Source organism: Ranitomeya variabilis, chromosome 5, assembly GCF_051348905.1.
Source record: "Ranitomeya variabilis isolate aRanVar5 chromosome 5, aRanVar5.hap1, whole genome shotgun sequence".
NCBI lineage: Eukaryota > Metazoa > Chordata > Amphibia > Anura > Dendrobatidae > Ranitomeya > Ranitomeya variabilis.
The window spans coordinates 87,079,691-87,102,711 of record NC_135236.1 but is presented as its reverse complement, the minus strand read 5'-3'; the positions used below and the strand labels follow the sequence as shown (position 1 = coordinate 87,102,711).

At 39.7% G+C, this 23,021-nt stretch overlaps 1 protein-coding gene across 1 annotated transcript in view; it reads left to right on the top strand.

The window, feature by feature from the left end:
- The window catches only part of LOC143773362 (zinc metalloproteinase-disintegrin-like berythractivase), a 120,418-nt gene that overhangs the window by 76,753 nt on the left and 20,644 nt on the right, over positions 1-23,021 (top strand). The window contains exons 14-18 of the mRNA XM_077260838.1: positions 1,714-1,806; positions 6,740-6,935; positions 7,142-7,244; positions 12,364-12,508; positions 22,128-22,208. Of these exons, the coding sequence (XP_077116953.1) occupies positions 1,714-1,806; positions 6,740-6,935; positions 7,142-7,244; positions 12,364-12,508; positions 22,128-22,208 (618 nt within the window). The remainder of the gene's footprint in view (positions 1-1,713; positions 1,807-6,739; positions 6,936-7,141; positions 7,245-12,363; positions 12,509-22,127; positions 22,209-23,021) is intronic.

Sequence of the window (23,021 nt, the reverse complement as noted above, 5' to 3'; positions counted from 1 at the left end):
TATGCCAATGCTTTAGAAAAAGACATGAACCGCGCATCCAAAAAGCACATATTGATGTAATGCCGCTAGACAAAAATTTACAAAACTGAACATGAGCATCTTAGTTTAATAAATAATGTAAAGCAGTAATAAATATGCAAAAAAGAATAGGGATCTCTATGGTTCCTCGCCTTTAACTGTGACCCAATCCAACAATCCAAGTTTGTTCCATTCATAATCACCGTTTGCTTCCTATCAATGAGCCTGTTGTTAACCCAATTACATATACAGTCATGGCCAAAAGTGTTGGCACCCTTGAAATCGTTCCAGAAAAGGAATTTAATTATTGCAATTACACATGTTTTGTTATACACATCTTCATTTCATTTGTCTGTATTGGAATAATGAAAATAAAGACAAAAAGGCAAATTGGACATAATTTCACACAAACCCCCAAAAATGGTCGAGACAAAATTGTTTGGCACCTTTCCAAGAATGTGGGTAAACAACTTTGTTTCAAGCATGTGATGTTTGTTTAAACTCCCCTGTGGCAAGTAACAGGTGTGGGCAATATGAAAATCACACCTGAAACTAGATAAAAAGGGGAGAAGTTGACGCAATCTTTGCACAGTGTGCCACACTATGTATGGAGATCAGACAGAGGAGAAGAGAACTGTCGGAAGACATAAGAACCAAACTTGTCATGCATCAGACCTCTGTTCACACCTTTGCAAAATTCTACCATATCCACTTTATGGCTCCTGATGTGAACTTAGTACGTAAATTGCTGTGGGCTGCTTCCTGCTAGGCGGCCACATCGTCAGCTCTTGTTTTTCCAACTCATTGTTTCTGCTCTAGGACTTTCCACAGTCCTATGTCCCCCAATGATATTGACATAAAAATTGTATTTTTGCACATACAGTAAAATCCCTTTCTCATTGAATACATTGGGGGACACAGCTCAGACTTTATTTCCTTTGTTAAATAAACTTTTTTAATTTGGGGATTGCTCTTTTTCTCCTTCTGGCTCTAAACTGAGCTTCCTTGCACCCTAGGAAAGGATCTAGCCCATCATATGTCAAGTGGCAGATTGTATACCCAATCCTGTACAAAAATCCAATGAACTAGACCAGTGGTGGGGAACCTCAGGCCCCAGGGCCATTTACGGCCCCGATGACCTTTTATCAGGCCCCCGAGCAGATTCTCAGGGACCGCATTCTTCCCCCTTCTGTGATGAACCTGGCATAAAAATTATATCAATTTTTATAGTGTGCCTTTGCCTGATGAACAAATATTTGCAATTTTTTTTTTAAAGCCAGAAAGCTGACAAAAAGACTTTGACTAGTTTCACCCTATCTGCGAAACCACCTTAAACATTGAGGCTGTTAGTCCACATGGTTGTCAGGGATCCTGAAGGAAACGGTTGTCAGGTCACATAGGTGGAAGGCTCCACATGATAAAAAAGAGCTGATTCCTGTACTGTCATTGTAACAAGCCATACATGTACGTGACCTTCCCTTGGTGAGGACAGGATCTTACCTTCTAGAACTCAACCATGAAGGATCCCATACAATGAAAGCAAAGCTGAGGTCACCAGAAACTGAGGCACAGAGAACATGACTAGGGTACTGAAAAGTGTCTATGGCAATGATGAATAAAGACATAACACTGAGTGACGATGGAATATATATGGCCACAGCAGCCTTTATTAACGTTATGTTGTGTCTTGGCTAGGAATGTACAAGTATCTGCTGTGATGCTCAGACCTGTACGCTGAAGCCAGGATGTCAGTGTGACGATGGTGATCTGTGCTGCCAAGATTGTAAGGTGAGTGTATAAAGTCAAGCAAAAGAATGACGTAGTAATGCTCCTTATATGCCACATAGGGGAACAGCGATATTATATAGGGACAGTGGAGGGGAGATTGCGTATCAGGATAAGTCCCCTATAATTTAATCCATGGAGGCACTTTGATGTATATTTAAGTCAAATTTCGTGTCCCTGCCTTTAATGCAGGCTCACAAGCATCGTTTAATCAGCCATCAAGTGCCTCTAACAGCCGCAGGTGGAGCGATGCTCCGCCCACGAATGTTAATTTCTTAAATCCCGCTTTCAATCTCTGACAGTGGGATTTAACACACACTGGCCAGAAGCACATCACAAATCCTGGCCATGGACGCACCTCCGTCATGTGATCGGGAGATGTTCATAGGTGATTTCTGCTATACATACTTGATGCAATTTTCAGTTTTTGAATTATTCTGAATATACAGTTAGGTCCATATATATTTGGACAGAGACAACATTTTTCTAATTTTGGTTATAGACATTACCACAATGAATTTTAAACAAAACAATTCAGATGCAGTTGAAGTTCAGACTTTCAGCTTTCATTTGAGGGTATCCACATTAAAATCGGATGAAGGGTTTAAGAGTTTCAGCTCCTTAACATGTGCCACCCTGTTTTTAAAAGGACCAAAAGTAATTGGACAGATTCAATAATTTTAAATAAAATGTTCATTTTTAGTACTTGGTTGAAAATCCTTGGCTGGCAATGACTGCCTGAAGTCTTGAACTCATGGACATCACCAGACGCTGTGTTTCCCCCTTTTTGATGCTCTGCCAGGCCTTCACTGCGGTGGTTTTCAGTTGCTGTTTGTTTGTGGGCCTTTCTGTCTGAAGTTTAGTCTTTAACAAGTGAAATGCATGCTCAATTGGGTTGAGATCAGGTGACTGACTTGGCCATTCAAGAATATTCCACTTCTTTGATTTAATTAACTCCTGGGTTGCTTTGGCTTCATGTTTTGGGTCATTGTCTATCTGTAGGATGAAACGACGACCAATCAGTTTGGCTGCATTTGGCTGGATCTGAGCACACAGTATGGCTCTGAATACCTCAGAATTCATTCGGCTGCTTCTGTCCTGTGTCACATCATCAATAAACACTAGTGACCCAGTGCAACAGGCAGCCATGCAAGCCCAAGCCATCACACTGCCTCCGCCGTGTTTTACAGATGATGTGGTATGCTTTGGATCATGAGCTGTACCACGCCTTTGCCATGCTTTTCTCTTTCCATCATTCTGGTAGAGGTTGATCTTGGTTTCATCTGTCCAAAGAATGTTCTTCCAGAACTGTGCTGGCTTTTTTAGATGTTTTTTAGCAAAGTCCAGTCTAGCCTTTATATTCTTGACACTTATGAGTGGCTTGCACCGTGCAGTGAACCCTCTGTATTTACTTTCATGCAGTCTTCTCTTTATGGTAGATATGATATTGATACGCCGACCTCCGTGAGAGTGTTGGTCACTTGGTTGGCTGTTGTGAAGGGGCTTCTCTTCACCATGGAGATTATTCTTCTATCCTCCACCACTGTTGTCTTCCGTGGATGCCCAGGTCTTTTTGCATTGATGAGTTCACCAGTGCTTTCTTTCTTTCTCAGGATGTACCAAACTGTAGATTTTGCCACTCCTAATATTGTAGCAATTTCTCGGCTTGTTTTTTTCTGTTTTCGCAGCTTAAGGATGGCTTGTTTCACCTGCATGGAGAGCTCCTTTGACCGCATGTTTACTTCACAGCAAAACCTTCCAAATGCAAGCACCACATCTCAAATCAACTCCAGACCTTTTATCTGCTTAATTGAGAATGACATATCGAAGGGATTGCCCACACCTGTTCATGAAATAGCCTTGGAGTCAATTGTCCAATTACTTTTGGTCCCTTTAAAAACAGGGTCGCACATGTTAAGGAGCTGAAACTCCTAAACCCTTCATCCAATTTTATTGTGGATACCCTCAAATGAAAGCTGAAAGTCTGAACTTCAACTGCATCTGAATTGTTTTGTTTAAAATTCATTGTGGTAATGTCTATAGCCAAAATTAGAAAAATGTTGTCTCTGTCCAAATATATATGGACCTAACTGTATACACTGCACATTACCACTTTTCATGTCCTGTTGACAGAAAGGCGGCATTGGACTTTAGAGGGGTCAGTATTGATGTATTTAATATCTGCCATGTCTGCAAGACTGCGCGCAAATACAAATTAATAAATGACTCCTGGATAATGTTTATCTTACATTTGGATACAGGAAAGATATATATCTGTGTACTGTGTTATCCAGTAGATATTCCTTGATATTCTAGTTTCTCTTGTGATCTGGTTTTCAATTGTTCTTGGATGGTAGCCCTGATTCAAAAAGGTCTTTCTGAGGCGAACAAGGTGTTTGTATCTATCCATGGGGTTGGAACACATACGATTGTATCTGATAGCTTGGCTGTAGACAGTAGAGTTTTTTATGTGTTTTGGTTGGCTTCAGGAAAATGGCCGCGGGATGCCGCGCGTGCGCAGATGGAGATCGCGGCGGCCATTTTCCTGAAGCAGAGTTCGCATCTCGGCTTCAGGAAAATGGCCCGCCGCGATCTCCATCTGCGCACGCGCGGCATCCCGCGGCCATTTTCCTGAAGCCGCGGCCAGCAGAGCGCCGCTTCTGCGCACGCGCGGCCAAAGGAAGATGGCCGCGCCCACCGATCACCAATGAAATACAGCACATCGCGATCTTTTCACTCCCCTGTGATGTGGATTTGGGACCTTGGGCATGCGCAAACCACTACGCCACCAACGGAAAACTAAGGAAGATCTGGGGGAAGACACCACGCCCTTTTGACCAGACCAGCCTGATTGACAGGCGAAAACGACTACTTTGGTAACGTATTTCGGCAGCATAGGTGGGGAATCGGGGTCCACAAAATACACTGTTGCAATGCACAGCTCAGGCCCTATTTAACAGTATTTTTATCTCATATGGAAAAAACGGGGTGACAGGTGCCCTTTAATATAAGAAGTAAAGAGAAAAGGGAAAAACCAGCGCACTACCAATAATGTCAATAATGAACGGGGTGCGAAAGAGATGGTGTATAACTATAACAACACAAAAGAAGGAAAGCACCACTCTATATAAATTGCACACCACTAATAAATAATGAAAAAGGGAAAACTTTTATTGATACAAATGTTAAAAACAATTAAAATGGCATAATGCCGTGAATCCCCCACTGGCCCGCCACAGAGATACAATAAATAAGCAGACACATATGACACACAATTGACCTGGTAAAGCGGGTAAATAATACAATATAATGCTAAGTGTCCGCACTCTCGTTGATAAATAAGATGGCGCGAGCAACGTGTAAAGTACCCTTCAAAAAGAAAAACAATAGCACCTGGTAGGGAAATCAATATGCCCCCAGTACCAGAAACGGCAAAGGGTCCACAGTGTTCTATGCCCCCGATCTAGCGGCCGATATGCTACGGGGATATAAATAACCAACATATAGTGGTAGTAAACATAAATAGACCCTGAAACAATGATATAGTTACCACAGCAGAAGGCACTACCAGAACATGTGTCCAGCCAGATAAAAAGGGCTACAGGCAGAGTGCCCAAAGGTGCCAGGAAATCAATGAGAGGGACCAAGCGCCGCAGGCAGGGCACAGCGTGGGGGGCAAACCCAACGCGTGTCGCCGTCACTAAGGACGGCTTCGTCAGGGGAAGGTGCATATCGGCCGCTAGATCAGGTGCTATTGTTTTTCTTTTTGAAGGGTACTTTACACGTTGCTCGCGCCATCTTATTTATCAACGAGAGTGCGGACCCTTAGCATTATATTGTATTATTTACCCGCTTTACCAGGTCAATTGTGTGTCATATGTGTCTGCTTATTGATTGTATCTCTGTGGCGGGCCAGTGGGGGATTCACGGCATTATGCCATTTTAATTGCTTTTAACATTTGTATCAATAAAAGTTTTCCCTTTTTCATTATTTATTAGTGGTGTGCGATTTATATAGAGTGGTGCTTTCCTTTAATATAAGAAGACACTATAATTTGTTAAGATTGAAGAAGCCCAAGCAAAATTGGTAAGTAGATATGTAGGGTACCTGAAATATGCAAGTATGTATCTTGTACAATAATGCAAAATAAAGTGCCCATGCAGTACTGCAGCATTAAGTGTAGACAATACCAAAACAGATCATACAAATATATGCCCTGTGCAACCATGCAAAATAAAATAAAGTGTATGTGCAATATTTAGACATCAATCCCATACAGCAAGAGCAAAAGAAAATATACTGGTGGCACAAATAAGTTGGGAGAAGAGATATTAATGCTGTTGGTGACCTGTAAGGATATGCAGAAAAGGATAACAGTGACCCCAAGCGTATCGCCACTCAGGAGTGTGACTTCATCAAGGGAAGTATTGGTAGTGTACAATATAGGATAAGACATAAGTTATGACACAAGGTAGGTAAGATAGTTAGTGGCTGTAGTTAGATAGTGACATTAGGGTAAGGATGGTGTTAATGTTTGAGACTAGCCCATAGTGGGAGTGGCTTAGTGTTAGGAAAAGATCACTTCCTGTAGTTAGGCAGATAGAGACAAGTTGAAGTAGGAAGTGTCTGTGAGCAATGCTGCCATTTGGATGAACTAGTGATCGAGAGGTAATTTCCTATCCCACAGACAAGTGATAACTTCCAAACTAAAGCAAAATTTTCTGAACCAAATTGCATCTTGCATGGGTTGGTGGGGTTTTGTTCCAGGGCTGCTTTGTTGGTCATAGACCAGCCCTGTATGGGAAAATTAGTTTTGTTTTGTATCCCTTGCAATGAGATTGTAGAGTAGGGTCAGAAAGGTGAATGTTTTAATAATAATCAAATCTGTAACCGTGGATGTATCATTCCTGTACGCTATATATGATTTCCCCACAGATTAAACCTGCGGGATCTATTTGTAGACCGGCCAAGGATGAGTGTGACCTTACCGATATGTGTGATGGGAAGTCTCCGGTGTGTCCAAAGGATAGTTTTAGAGTAAATGGCTTCCCATGCATGGACGGAAATGGGGCCTGTTACATGGGAAAATGTCCGCTAATGAGAAGCCAATGTATTGACATCTGGGGTCCGGGTGAGTAACGTTGGAGGAAGCCTGGAGTTTACAGTCTGTCACTTTCTTAGATGATGGCACAGCTACAGTATTAGGACGTCCCTGGTGACAGTACAGTAAAGGGCAGTGCCAGAAATGTCATCAAGATGTAGAATAACATCATATAACTACTAAAATGAATGATATATTCACAGATTTAGTTACAGTTTTAGCTTCTTTTTATTCAGGAGCCATCACTGCATATGATGACTGTTTTTCAATTAACACAGAAGGCTCCCCAAGGGGACACTGCAGAAAAGAAGGGCAAAGATACTTTCCATGTGGGAAGTCGTGAGTATGGTATCAGATTGGAGTAAAATAACAGATTTGTTTAGTTTGGCTTGGAAATACAGTACAGTGAAGTGGCAGAAAGAAAAAAAATATGATGAAGAATTAAAAAAAATGAGCAAAAATGAATTGACCACACGGTCATGATTCATTAATGCACTTTGGCATGGCTGGGATAGAAAAGAACTGCCAACAGTTTTCCTGTTCTTAAAAGAAGGGCGCATCACGAAGCTTGATGGTCGGGCAAACCAGCATGCATAAGAGCGATTACTATTGATCATTAGCCCTTGTAATCTTGCCATCAAATTATAATTTTTCTTCTTTTGGGGGGGGGTTTGCATTGTGTTTTGCTCCATTGCCGTTTTTAATTTTTCACTTCACTCTATCTTACAATCCCATAGGGAACTTGAACATGCAATCATTTTATTTCTCGTACTATATACTGCAATACTGGTACATTACAGTATATAATACAAGTGATAAAATACAGTAGTTACTTCTGTGACTTCAAAGGAACATCTAGATCAGTGTTTCCCAAACTTCAAGGCCCCCAACATATCATGTTTTCAGGATTTCCTTAGTATGATGAATGATGTGTTGGGGGCCGTAAGAATTGAAGTTTGGGAAATACTAATCTACATTGTGCGATCGCGTCACTGGTTGGGGGCTGAAAAACACCTTAATAAACACTCACCAATATTGTTTCACTTAAATGAAATGACCTATTGTTTAAATCAGGTTTTTTAGTTAGATGTATTAAAAAAAATGGTATTTTTTAAAAACACAAATTAGTAATCTTGTAGATTTCACAGTGGATACTAAGGCTTTATTAGAATTATACTTACTGTCCTTTCAGGAAGAGTTTTAAACAGTTTCTTTATCATCAAAGTTAGTGATACAATGGCTGATAACACAGGGTCCATCAATCACAATAGCCGATATGACAGCTGTACCTGATCCCAACTCCCTTCACAAGGAACTTTGCACACGCTCATTAGATACATCAATCAAAATATGGGGTCGGAGTCTATCTGAGGAAAATGTACATGCACATTACCTGAAACGACTGGAACTTACAGTCTAAAAAAGTTCCACATGCCAGTGTAAAAATTGCAAGATTTCTCATATTTATTTTTTTATACAGATTATATTAGTATATGGGAAAAAACATTGTGAAACATAAATAAATAAATTAAACACAAAAACCTGATTTAAATAGCACATTTTCTGATGATAGATATCCTTTAAGTACAAAATGGGCAAGAGTTAACAAGAGGGATGCTCAAATCAAACCTGTCTTCCATGCCTGATGTTGAATTTAATTAGTACATTAAATATTCACAGTAAATTACACAGGTCTGCAAAAGTAAAATTGTTTGAAAAGTAAGACATGATTTTCATATACTTTTGATCACTGAAATCAGTAAAAATATCCCAAAAATTCCATCACATACGGCTTTTTTCACAAACACTGATTCCATAGGATTTTCTTGCACCATAATTTGACCCCTTTGCATGGTCTTTTTGGGGTGATTTTGGTGTCATTAGATTGGTTAGAATTGTTTTATTCATGGTACAGAAGCAGAGAAAAGGAATTACTTTCATATGTTTCTCAAGACTGTGCTTTAGTGTATTGCAGAGATGTTCCTGGGCTGATGGAAAAATGTAACATTAAGTAAAATGTGAGCGAGTGGAGACTCTGTGCACTTGAAGGAAAGCTATGAGAATTGTGACAAAATCACTGGCAAAGTACTGGATGGGAGATGTGTGTCACTGAGGTTGTTAGCTTCGGTGATATGAACCTAGGAAAATGCTCAAGCACACTAAGTGCTTAGAGGGGTTAATCGGCCATGTTAAGGGCTAGGTTTAGTGAGAGCTGAAGAGTAGGTGGAAGACTATTCACCTTATTTCCACCCCGGGGTGTGGTTTAGAAGATAAATAGTCAGCCTTCTAAATCATTCAGAGTTCGGTGTGCCTGGAGACGAAAGCTTCAGAGTGCTGTTTATGTGAAAGAGAGTTGAACCTTGTTATTTACCCTGAGCGGTCAGATCCTTGTTATACCAAAGAGGCCTTGTTTATTTTTCTGAACTTTGCACTGGTTTATGCTGTACTTTTTAAATAAACCAGTAGAAGATGAGAAACGTTCTTTTGTCCTGTGTTGTTGAGCACGAAATTCTGACGGATCCGCATGTGCAGGTAAACGAAAACCTATATCCAATTCCCGAAGCCCGCTGCAAGTTGATTTTGAAGCAGGTGAGTAAAATGTTGAGCCTGGGTGTCATCGAGGAGTCAAAGAGCGACTGGTTCAGCCGTATTGTCCTTGTGTTGAAGCCTGATGGAGAATGGCATTTGTTGTAACAATTACAGAAAGCTAAATGAGGTGTCCAAATTCGACGCATATCCAATGCCCTGCGGCGATGAACTCATTTAGAGGCCAGATACATGACCACCCAGGACCTAACAAAAGAGTACTGGCAAGTCCTCCTGTTCCAAAATGTCAAGGAAAAGACAACCTTCTGTACACCTGAAGGTTGCTCTCTGTATACCAGCATGCCAGCTACCTTAAAGAGGGCCATGGACCGGATCTTAGCCCCTCACAAAAAGTATGCTGCAGCTTACCTGTATGATATTGTGATCTTCAGCCCGGATTGGGGAAGTCATCTGCAGGAGTTCCAGGCAGTAATAGGTTCGATGAGGGAAGCAGGGTTTACCATAATCCCAAAGAAGTGCAACATGGGGAAAGAAGAGGAAATATACTTGGGCTATGCTGTAGGAAAGGGCAAGATACTTGGGCTATGTTGTAGGAAAGGGCAAAATAAAGGTGGACTGTTTGCAACTGATCTCCAAGAAACAGGTCAGGGTGCTTCTGAGAATTGTGGGATACTATTGGTGCTTTATCCCAAATCTCGCCATGATAACCGCACACCTATCTGACCTTCTTAAGGGCACGAAGTCATCGATGCCATGTGCTCTTCTGAAGCGGAGATGGCGTTCCAGGAGTTCAACTTGCCCTGTGTAAACAGCCAGTCTTTGTAGCACCTGACTTCAGTAGGGAGTTTGTGGTCCAGACGGACACCTCTGAGGTAAAATTGGGAGCCATGTTGTCCCAGGAGATAAATGGTGAATAACATCCAATCCTATATCTAAGTAGGAAACTCTCCTGCTGTGAAAATAGCTAAGCCATCGTAAAGAAAGAATGCTTGGCTATTAAGTTGGCAGTTGACAGGCTAAGGTACTACCTGTTAGGAAGGAAGTTCAGGCTAGTGTCAGATCATGCACCCCTGAGATGGATGAGGGAAACAATGGGGAAAAATGCCCTGGTGATTAGGTGGTTTCTAGTGCTCTAGGACTTCAGCTTTCATGTGGAGCACAGGCCCGGGAAGCTATCCAGTAACACAGGTGCCCTGTCTAGAGATCCCTTTGTGACTGAAGGTGCCAAAACCCCTGGCTTTGGTCAGAGGGAGAGGGGGGGAATATGTGACAAAGTCACTGGCAAAGTACTGGAGGGGAGATATGTATCACTGAGGTTGTTAGCTTCAGTCATATGAACCTAGAAAAATGTTCCAGCACACTAAGTGCTGAGAGGGGTTTATCTGCCATATTAAGGGCTAGGTTTAGTGAACAACTGAAGAGTGGGTGGGAGGCTGTTCACCATATCTCCATCCCAATGGTGTGGTTTAGAAGGTAAATAGTCAGCCTTCTGAATAATTCAGTATTCAATGTGCCTGGAGACGAAAGCTCTAGAGCGGAGGTTATGTGAAAGAGAGCTGAACATTGTTGTTTACCTTGAGCAGGCGGATCCTCCCTGCCACATGGGCTGTGCTATATGTTATTTTTGGTTTTCCAGCTATGCAAAAAAGGCTGTGTTTATTTTGCTTGTTCTACCTGTGTCTACCTATGTTCGCAGCCGCAATCTACCACAGAATTTAGACTTTATTTTCAAAAAACTTAACTACAAGTATCAAGTATGATCAATTTGTGGTGATCTGAAAGCGCTCTCTTTGCTCCTTGGGCAGCAAGGAGGATACATGGCTTATGCATGCTTTTTGTGGGAATGGGAAATCTGGCATAGGACTCATCACTGGAGCAAAAAAGAGTTTGTGAAGGCTCTACCGAACGAAGGAGAGACTTTTAAGTACCTGTGCACCAAGCAGGGATTGTCAGAAGCAAAACTGAAGGAAGACATTTTTATCAGTCTGGATATTTGGAAACTCATGAAGGACAACGTGTTTGAAACAAGGATGAAAGCTGTTGAGAAAAAGACTTGGGATTCTTTTAAAGAAGTCATGAAGAAATTTCTAGGTTATAGCAAAGATCCAAAATTTAAACCCATTGTGGAGAACATTCTGAAATGTTTCAAAGCTTTGGGTTGTGTGATGCATTTGAAGTTACACTTTTTACATTCCTGTTTGGACTACTTTCGTGAAAACCTTGGTGCTGTTAGCGAAGAGCAAAGATAAATCTTAAATCAGGAAATCAATGAGATGGAACGAGAACATGATTGGGGACTACTGCTGGATACTTCACAGAGAAGATTCTCAGGTCTACTATAAGAGAAAAGGTATCAAGAAAAGCTTTGAAGAGAAAAGGAAAAGGCGCAAGAATTTTATTTCCAATAAAATTGCAAAATTAATTTTCAATACATTTTTATATATAATATTGTGTACAGTTTAATAAAAAATGTTATTGTTCATCTTGCTTATACATAGTTTTACCAGCGTTTTGTGCAAAATCCATACGTGATGGTTAAAAGCAGAGGGTTTGTTTTTTTTTAAATCAAGGCATAAGAAAACATAAGAGTTAGTCATTGAATTAGAAATAATTTTCATAAACCCAAGTTTTGCATACCTGTATTATGATAACTATTTATTGACAAGAGATTTCCTCTTTGGTCTTCCTTGCTCAGTGGTCAGATATCCGAATCAAGCTGTGCTGTATCTCTATATAATACTAGACTATGACTATGCGGTATTGGCACTGGCGTTTCATGAGCCAGTCTAAAACATAAGTTTAATGGCATTGTAACAACTTTTATTAAAAGCTGCACATCTGTCAGTAATTTTAGTAAACAAATAAAACTTTTACAAAGCCATTAATACATTTCTTTTGTTGTTTCTTACAGGGATGTAAAGTGTGGACTTCTGTATTGTAGTGGCGGTACTGACTCTCTTAACATCCAAGGCTACCTTGTTACCTTTGGCCAATGCAAAACTTTTGTATTTAATAAAGGAATGGTGGCTGAAGGGACAAAGTGCAGTGCTACAAATGTAAGTACACCTCTGCTTATCTGCCTGCTCAGGAAGAAGCAGTCATACAGAACAGTTATACTGTTAGTTATTAGGGTTTTGTGCTGTGCACACCTCAGTAGTCGTCTACATATATGGAGAACTGTGAAGCATCTGTCTGTGCCACGCCGCGCTCTGCTGTGAGAACAGTATATTATGTTAGTAGGGTTTTGTAGCTGTGCACACCTCAATAGCCACCTAAATATATAAATATGACTTAAGTTTATTTAAAACCATCAGTTACGACCATTGTGTTTTGCTGTAATGCATCTAAGTTTAAAGGAAATCAGTCAGCAGGTTTTTGGTATCGAATCTAAGAGCAGCATGATATAGTGACAAAGACCCTGATTCCAACTATCATAACTCTCACTTGAATCAGTTTTAATAGAATCCCTGTTTTCTCTGCTGTACAGTGGCTTGTAAAAATTTAGGCACCACTGGTCGAAATTACTGCTGTTTTTAATGCTATTGTCACGGACTGCACTTTGACCGATAATTTGGTCTTGTGAACAAGCTTTACCTTGTGATACTTCAGGCTGAGTCACAACTACAGCCGCAATTCCAGTCTTGTTTTAAGGACTCATTCAGACATCTGGGCCAATCAGTCCAAGATCGGACCACAATGCACGAACTGGCCACAATCCTCCAGAGTGTGAGAACCTCATAGCAAAACATGAAGATGTCACGCTTGGGTCAGGAGAGCCGAGGTCAGTCCGTGCATTAGCTGTATGAGCTCGGATGTCTGAATGAGCAATAAAGCTGAGATTTAAGTCTTAGATTTCTGCTGAAATATTGCTTGTTAAAATTCCCCTCCCTCCTTTCTGACTTTAGCCAGTGTGATTGAGGAGAGGGCTGGAAGCAGGAGAGCGTAAATTAACGCTTTCCCCAATAAGTATCTATCTTATACATCTTTGCAGGGCGGCAAGTCAGTAGCCAAGGACAAATAAAATACTCTACGGGTGCTAAATATTCACCTTCTGTCGCCAACTTAAACATGAGTTGGTGGAAGGCGTGCTACATCTTCAATATCACTAATCCATTTCTGGACTGTATATTCTGGTATGGCAGATTCATCGATGATTTGCTCCTGATCTGAGCATCCGATGGATCTGCTATACCATCATTCATTAAATATACAGTATGAATCTGAATCCATTTAATCTAAAATTGACTTTCAATGTACAGAAAATCAACATTGAATTTTTGGATTTAAAACTACCAGGTATCAATGGCCAATCATTACAGAAACTTTTAGGAAAGAAACATTGTTCTGCAGTCACCACCCCATGCATACTAACAAATCAATCCCAATAGGTGAGCTCACAACAGTTAAAATAAATTGTAATTCAGCTACATATGAAAATGAATCAATGAAAATTAATAGGAGACTCAGTGACAGGGGCTATAAACAATGGATGCTCACAAGAGCGAAAAACATTGTTGATAAAAAACCTAGGCTTAAATGCTCTAGTAATGAAGAATGCACAGATAGATGTCTCACACCTATTACTTTATCTTCGGAATACAGTGACCAATTTGCTATCATTAAGAAATTGTTTATCAAAATTCTCTCCATATTGGAAACGGATAAGAAATCAGCGGCAGTTATAAAAAAAAAAAAGTTTACTGTGTTGTCCTAAGGAAAGCACAAATTCTCGTACAAAGTGAGGTAAAAAACTAAGCTAGACAGCAAAAAGAATTGGTTATCCATTAGTGGATTTATTTTAAATTTGGCGTGAAATCTTGTAACGTGTTCATATACCAAGAAATGTAAGAGTTTTTTGGATTCTTCAAACAAAACCGAGTTTCCCATTAAAACTTTCATCAGTTGCCAATCAAATTTTGTTGTTTACGTTGTGGAGTGCTCCACTGCAACTTAAAACACGTCGGCTGTACCACTCGCCAACTATAGGTTCACATTAGGGAGCATGTCTCCGACATACACAACCATGGAAATAATAAGCAAATTTCTCAGGCATTAAAGCATTTAATTGAAAAACATCATAGTGAACAACACCTAATCTTACACAAGGACATGGAGGATTAAACATCTGAACATCTCCCTCCAGTTCCTGCAGCTCAATGTCTCCTTCAGTGAGTCCAGCTGAAGTCCAGGTGGCATTTTAACTGACTACTGTATATCTCATCCTGCATAGCAGCAACACTAGTGATCCTAAGCTGATACAGAAGTGGATCTGAGCTTCAAAATTAAACCTGGATCATTGGTGTAGCTGTGATCAAGACTGACATATGGCCATTAGTAGCTAGCAATCCTGCAAGCAACTCTCACTGACATTTTGCTTGGTCTTCCAGATCTTATCTTGAACTCCACTTTTATAAAGCTGGGAAATTTGCATCACCTGGCCTTTCCTAATGATGATAGTGAACAAAACATAACCCTAACAGGTTAATTAAGGTCTGAAACCTTGGTCAAAATTACCTGAGCACGCAAATCTCCAAACTTTTGCATTGGCCCATTTTCATTTTTGTAAGTTTTAAAATGTAAAAAATGACAATTTTTTTTTTGCCTGAAATACAAAGAAAATCTGTTATCTTTAACTTCAGGCCTTTTAGAGATCATTTTATCTTCAACTTGCTTCACTGTTCACAATAACAGTTATTTTGACCACGGGTGTCCAAACTTTTACATGCCACTGTATTAAAGGTTATGTTTTAACCCCACTTTTTGCTAATATTACTTTAATCTACAACTGATCCCTCAAAACAGAATCTCTCATACAATGCTGCCAACAGAAAAATACGGTTAAGTCTCCCAGAAAGTGACGACTCAAGAATATTTTTATTTTTTCAATGTTTGTACTTTTTTCATTATGCAACATAAGAAAACATAAATAAAACAATATACATTCGGTATCTCATTAATTGCATTAACCCACAGAATACAGTTAATTTGTCACTTATGCCACCACAGTCAACATCAAAAACAATAAACTGGAAAAGAATAAAATTTTCATTTCTTTGCTATCTGCCACCTAAATATTTTTTGAAGATACTTGTCAAAATAGTCATTACACCACTTGATAAATGTCTTAAGGAGTACAGTTTTCAAAAAAGTGGTGTAGAGACCCTTTCGGACCCTCAGGTGCTTAACAAAAGTTGATGGCACTGGGAAGCAAAAAATGAAAAATTAAAGTTCACTAAAATTAACTTTTAGCCTCCAGTTTTTCATTTTCACATGGAGTAATAAGATAAAGAAAAAGAAACCCACAAGCAATGTCTCCCGAACTTGGCAATACCCTATAGAAGCTCCTTTGCCTGAATTCCCAATGCAGAGTGGCTGTCAGTAAAGTAGGAGGATCAAGTGCTGGGTAAAGAATAGAGCTGGAGTGACAGAAGCTTCAGATTTACACTCTATGCACAATTATCAGGCAATTTGTGTCTTTGATGACTAATTTTATTATTGATCAACTACAGTGCTATTTGTCAATCCAAAAGGTGACTAAACCGGAAATATGACTTTTTAAGATGGTAGTAAAAATGACATTTTGTTTTGATTATCAGAATTATTGAGCAACTAAATTTAACATATGAATTTTCCCATCTCAATTGTTTATTTTCACCTGTTCAAGTGAAAATAATAGCCAAACACCTCAAAATGTACAAAAATACAAATTTTGGACATTTCCATTAAATTCTCAATGACCAATACAGCCGCCCTTCTTTTCAATAACAGCCATAAGCTCCATCCATGGAGTCTGTCAGTTTTTTAATCTTTTGCGCATCAACTTTTTGGGCATCGGCAAACCAGAGCCTCCCAGACTCTGTTCAGAAAGGCAACTGTTTTCCTTCATCGTAAATCTCCCGTTTAAGAAGAGTCCACAAGTTCTTTATAGGGTTTAGGTCAGGTGAGCAAGGGGCCATGTCATTATTCTTTCATCTCTGAGGCCTTTAGTGGCAGCTGAGAAGTGGAGACTTCCATATTTGTGATGGAGCAGATGCAAACCTTTGAAAAATCTGTCTTCTGATGTATCTTGGCCTAGTCTTGAATTCTGTCTTTTGTGCAGTGGTGGTCGATTTCAGCGTCCCTTACGTTGGCCATGTCTCTGAGCACAACACATCTTATAATTCTGGGCCTCCATTGAGGTTGCAGTTCTGGAAAATGACAGCACTGGAGGAAAATGGCTTCCTGGTTGCTGGGTTTTTGTGGACAACCATAGAGTGGGTACAAGGTTATCCACCCCTCTGTAGACTTTTAATAAATGTTGACAGCGCTCCATCATTTTCAGAATATGCTGGCCTTTCGCAAACAGGATAAAACCTTCTACAGTACGTTGCTGATTGTGACCCTACTTACAGGCATCCAGTGGAACTTTGGGACCTCAACATTGCCCTGTCTGCACTGCAGCAGTCTGCCTTTGAGCATCTTTGCAGCATTTCTAGAAAGTGGCATTTCTGGTGATCACCATTCACATGGTGTCTGGGGTCGCTGACTCGCTGCCCTCTCCTGCTGGGCTCCATTCCTTTTTCTCCATTGGGACAGAGGTCTTGAGTCCAATGTCATAATTTCTTAGAAAGATGTTTTTGGCCTTCCTTCTCAGCCTCCTTCCTTCCTTTAACCCCTTAGTGACGGAGCCAAATTTTTGAAATCTGACCAGTGTCACTTTATGTGGTAATAACTCTTGAACACTTCAACAAATCCCAGTGTTTTTTCCGTGACACATTATACTTTATGATTATGTTAAATTTAGGTCGATATGTTTTGTGTTTATTTATAGAAAATATCAGAAATTTGAGAAAAATTTAAAAAAAAATTGCAATTTTCAAACTTTGAATGATTATCCCTTTAATCCAGATAGATAGTCATACCAGAGCAAAACATTAATACATAACATTACCCACATGTCGGCTTTACATCAGCATCATTTGTAAAATGTTATTTTATTTTGTTAGCATTTTAGGAGGTTTAAAAATGTAGCAGTAATTTTTTATTTTTTCAAGGAAATTTATTTTATTAGGGACTTATCCATGTTTGAAGTGACTTTAGGGGTCCCATATACTGGGAAACCCCCAAAAGTTATACTATTTTAAAAACAGCACCCCCTGACATATTGAAAACTGCTGTCAGGTAGTTTATTAACCCTTCAGGTGCTTTTCAGGAATTAATGCAAAGTGACATGACAGAAATGAAAATGTGTATTTTTACCACCTAAATGCCTCTAACTTCTGAACAGATTACTACAGCCGTCAGACTCTAAGGCCGCTATTTGGTCGCGAATTGCCAATCGCAAACATCAGGACCACACAATCATGATCTGAGGGCACCAACTGGGATAAAGAGGAAGCCCTCACACTCTGTTAAACATTTATATGATGTAGTCACTATTGACAGCAGCATTTAAGGGGTTAAACAGATATATACAGTGCCAACACAGATCGTGGCTTATACAGCAAGTTGTCAGCTATAGTGTACAGCCGACAGCTGCTGGATTGTCACCTGTATGGGGAGGCTATTCTCTTATATCTCAGGTCAGTTAAAAGACGTATTGGCGGGCATTAAGAGGTTTTAATACAACTCACATCGAACCAGCGGAGCCTTCTACACATCATGTTTATCTGGTCAAAGCCATTAGAACCTACCTTACCATTAGGGTATGTGCACACGTCCGGATTTCTTGCAGAAATTTCCTGAAGAAAACCGGAAATTTTCTGCAAGAAATCCGCATTTTTTTTTTGCGTTTTTTTTCCGTTTTTTTTCGCTTTTTTTTAGCATTCTGCAAGCGTAATTAGCTTGCAGAATGCTAAAGTTTTCCAAGCGATCTGTAGCATCGCTTGGAAAACTGACTGACAGGTTGGTCACACTTGTCAAACATACTGTTTGACAAGTGTGACCAACTTTTTACTATAGATGCAGCCTATGCAGCATCAATAGTAAAAGATAGAATGTTTAAAAATAATAAAAAAAATTAAAAAAATGATTATACTCACCCAGACGATCTCCTCAGCGGCGTCCGTTCCTCTTCCTATAGCTGGTGTGTGCGCGCAGGACCTTCCATGACGTCGCGGTCATGTGAGCGGTCACATGACCGCTCACGACCAATCACAAGACAGTGACGTCATCACAGGTCCTTCACCGCACACCAGCCATAGGAACCGAAGCGGCAGCATGCAGCGGTGAGGCGGGAACACTGCGGGGGACATCGAAGGTGAGTATAGGACTATTTTTTATTTTAATTCTTTTATTTTTTACCAATTATATGATGCCCAGTCCGTGGAGGAGAGTCTCCTCTCCTCCACCCTGGGTACCAACCGCACATAATCTGCTTACTTCCCGCATGGTGTGCACAGCCCCGTGCGGGAAGTAAGCAGATCAATGGACTCCTAGGTGTGCGGAATCCCCGCAATTCCGCATTTTTAATGAACATGTTGCTTTTTTTTCCGCGATGCGATTTTTTCGCGGAAAAAATCGCAACATTTGCACAAAAAATGCGGAATACACTGTAAATAATAGGAGGCATATGTTAGCGTTTCTTTCGCGTTTTTATCACGTTTTTATAGCGAAAAAACGCGAAAAAAACGCTAAAAATCCTGAACGTGTGCACATGGCCTTAGAGAAGTATTCTGGAGTTTAGATTCTCTCATTGATCCCTGATGAGCCAAGCAAGGACTGACACCCTAAAATGACCATCTCCAAGTTGATCAGGTTGTCTGTTGTGGAAGTCTACAATGCCAAGTATAAACCTCTGCCCTTTTTGGGTTACTGTTCATTACAAAGGCAATCAGGCCTCCTGGGTGGACATTTCTCAAGATTTACTATATGACTTCTGCTGACCCCAACTTGCTGTGTAAAGTCCTGCTGAGCCACTGTCTGCTGGAGGATCGCATATTCAGTTGTTGTTTTTACTACCCATTGGGACTGCCCTAGAACAACAACTATCTGTGTTAAGGGCAGACACATTAAAGTTTATATACTGCAAATATATCAAATTTTATTGTAAACGTCATGTTTGCTTTATAATAGATGTAACACATATTGAACTAATTGTATTATCAACGTAAAGTACAAAGTGTCACGAAAATACAGTCTCAAAACTACTGGGATACGTAAACCAAAGTTATTGCTATATAAAGTGACACATGTCAGATTAGAAAAATGGGACTTCATCCCAACATCTGAAATAGTGTAGATAATTGTGGCACATATGAACTTTGCTGACATTGAGCTCATATTCTTTAATAGTTTTTGTGTGTAAATCACTACTTGTGTGTGCGTTTTAGGCACAAATGTATGTTTTCATTTATATTATTTTTATTAAATGATTTCTGTTTGTTGCATAATAAGATGAATGTGGAAAATGGCTGTCAACAGCACGTCAAAACAGTTGCAGTCATCAGGTTGTCTGCTTTCAGGAATTATATAGAGCTTGTTCACTTAGTTTTCAAGGTATAATCCCTATATTTTATTATTATTATTATTATTATTATTATTATTATTATTATTAATTGTAACCTTTCAGAATTTTCATTATAAAACCAGATTTTTGGTCTTTCCATTTCTGATGATTGTATAAAATATATAAAGACATAGACCTAAGTGGTATGTTTGGACTCTGCACATGCCAAACTTTTATTTTAAGGAGGTGTAGTGTATCTCACTTCCTATCTGAGACATGTTTTAAGCCACTAATATACATTTTCATGCAATTTTTTTTTTTTTTAAATTCAATTTGATGCAAAATTGCATAAAGGTGTCTGCATGTACAGAGTTCTGCGTAGCATTTTGACAATGTGCTTGGTGTCTACTTTCTCAAAATATATAGATGTGGAGGTATAATGTGGTTTTTTTTAAAAGTGTGAATATCGTCCGAGCTACCACAGGCGCAAAATGTGGAAAAAAGTCAGCAAAAGGGTTAACACAGAAACTATCAGAAATATGGCTTTGTCATCATTTAATGTACACTCCCTGACAGAAGTTATGTCGCTTATCCATGTTATGTAAATAAAAGCTTATAACCTGACATTAAATTCATCCACTGGTTGTATAAATTATTCTTTTGAAAGCTGAAACCCTCCGAAATGTGGTTTAGGTTAAGAAAATAAATTGGCATCAATGCAGAAATATTGATCAGTTAATGGACACAGAATGGTCAGATTTTGGCAAGACAAAAGTTTTGTCACCCACAGAAAGTGATGTGATATTCAAACAAATAATTAACTTAAAATACAAACATATGTTGCATAACATTGGGGAATGAAGTTGTGGTGCTATTAGAGTCATATTTAATATTTTGTGTGACTTCCATGAGCTTGAAGGACTGCATCCATGCGGTTCAACAATGATTCATACAATTTATTAATGAAGTCATCAGGAATAGCAAAGAATGCAGTCTTACATGCCTCCGAGAGTTCATCTAGATTGTTTGGTTTTGTCTTCCAAGCTTCCTCTTTCATCCTACCCCAAACATGCTCAATGATGTTCATGTCTGGTGACTGGGCTGGCCAGTCCTTGAGCACCTTGATGTTTTTGCCAGGAGGAACTTTGTTGTAGAGATGGATGTATGAGATGGAACACCATCCTACTGCAGAATTTGACCCCTTTTATGATTTGGAATATAAGAGGTAGCTAATACTTCTTGATATTTTAGGCTATAGATATTGCCTTCCACCTTGCAAATGTTTTGCACAATCCCATACTGAATGTAACCCCAGACCATGATCTTTCCGCCACCAAATTTAACTTTTCTGGGTGTATTTTGGATCCATACGGGCTCCAGTAGGTCTCCTGCAGTATTTGCAGCGGCTGTGCTGTAATTCTACTGAAGATTCTTCAGAGAAATCCACCTTCTGACACTATTGCAGCCGCCATCTGTTAAGCAGGCTGTGGGACTATGCAAATGCCACACGTTTTTTTATTTGCCTTTTGTTTAGTGCTGGATTCTGTGCACTGATTCGACCATGGAGGCCATTTCGAGACAGAATCCTACAAACTGTTCTAGTTGACACAGGGACTTGAGGTGACCAGGCCTGTTAGAGCTCTGCTGCAGTGGAAGAGGGGCTTGCTTTAGATTTTCTAACCAACAAACGTTCCTCCTGAGCAGTTGTCTTGCAGGGTTTGCCGGACCTGGGCTTGTCAAACACATCTCCAGTCTCTTCAAGTCTTTTCTTAATTCTTTGTACTTGATGCTGAGACACATTAAAGGTGCCAGCCACCTCTGCAGTTGATCTGGTCTTCAGCCTCTTGATAATCCAGGTTTTGGTCAGAGGGTGGATTTTTGGCATGTTGTCAGAGCTCTAATTGCAGTTTAAGTGAAGGTCTGGGGTGCTGGGTTTCTTTTTATACAAACACACACTAATTAACCGATCATTCACTGAGCACAGGTGAGGATGTAAACTAAGATTTGGTGCATTATATGACCAAGCGACAAAACTTTTGTCTTGCCAAAATCTGACCAGTCTCTGTCCATTAACTGATCAATATTTCTGCATTAATGCCAATATATTTTCTTAACCTAAACCACATTTCAGAGGGTTTCAGCTTTCAAAAGAATAATTTATACAACCAATTGATGAATTTAACGTCAGGTTATAAGCTTTTATTTACATAACATGTAAATATGTAACTGGGAATTACTGTGTCTTTCAGGTCTGTATCAATAAGAAATGTACCAAAATCGAGGAAGCCTACATGACAGCAGGATGTGAATCAAAATGTACAGGACATGCGGTAAGACCAAATGTGGTACCCGGATCTTATCTTTTCTACAGTTATATATATATATATATATATATATATATATATATACAGTACAGACCAAAAGTTGCCATTAACGCTGCCATTAACCCTGTGTCGCGGCCGACCAATCAGCGACGCGGGATTTTTGTTACAGACATACAGACAGACAGACGGAAGTACCCCTTAGACAATTATATACAGTACAGACCAAAAGTTTGGACACACCTTCTCATTTAAAGATTTTTCTGTATTTTCATGACTGAAAATTGTAAATTCACACTGAAGGCATCAAAACTATGAATAAACACATGTGGAATTATATACTTAACAAAAAAAGTGTGAAACAACTGAAAATATGTCTTATATTCTACGTTCTTCAAAGTAGCCACCTTTTGCTTTGATGACGGCTTTTGCACACTCTTGGCATTCTCTTGATGAGCTTCAAGAGGTAGTCACCGGAAATGGTTTTCACTTCACAGGTGTGCCCTGGCAGGTTTAATAAGTGGGATTTCTTGCCTTATAAATGGGGTTGGGACCATCAGTTGTGTTGTGCAGAAGTCTGGTGGATACACAGCTGATAGTCCTACTGAATAGACTGTTAGAATTTGTATTATGGCAAGAAAAAAGCAGCTAAGTAAAGAAAAACGAATGGTCATCATTACTTTAAGAAATGAAGGTCAATCAGTCCGAAAAATTGGGAAAACTTTGAAAGTGTCCCCAAGTGCAGTTGCAAAAACCATCAAGCGCTACAAAGAAACTGGCTCACATGAGGACCGCCCCAGGAAAGGAAGACCAAGAGTCACC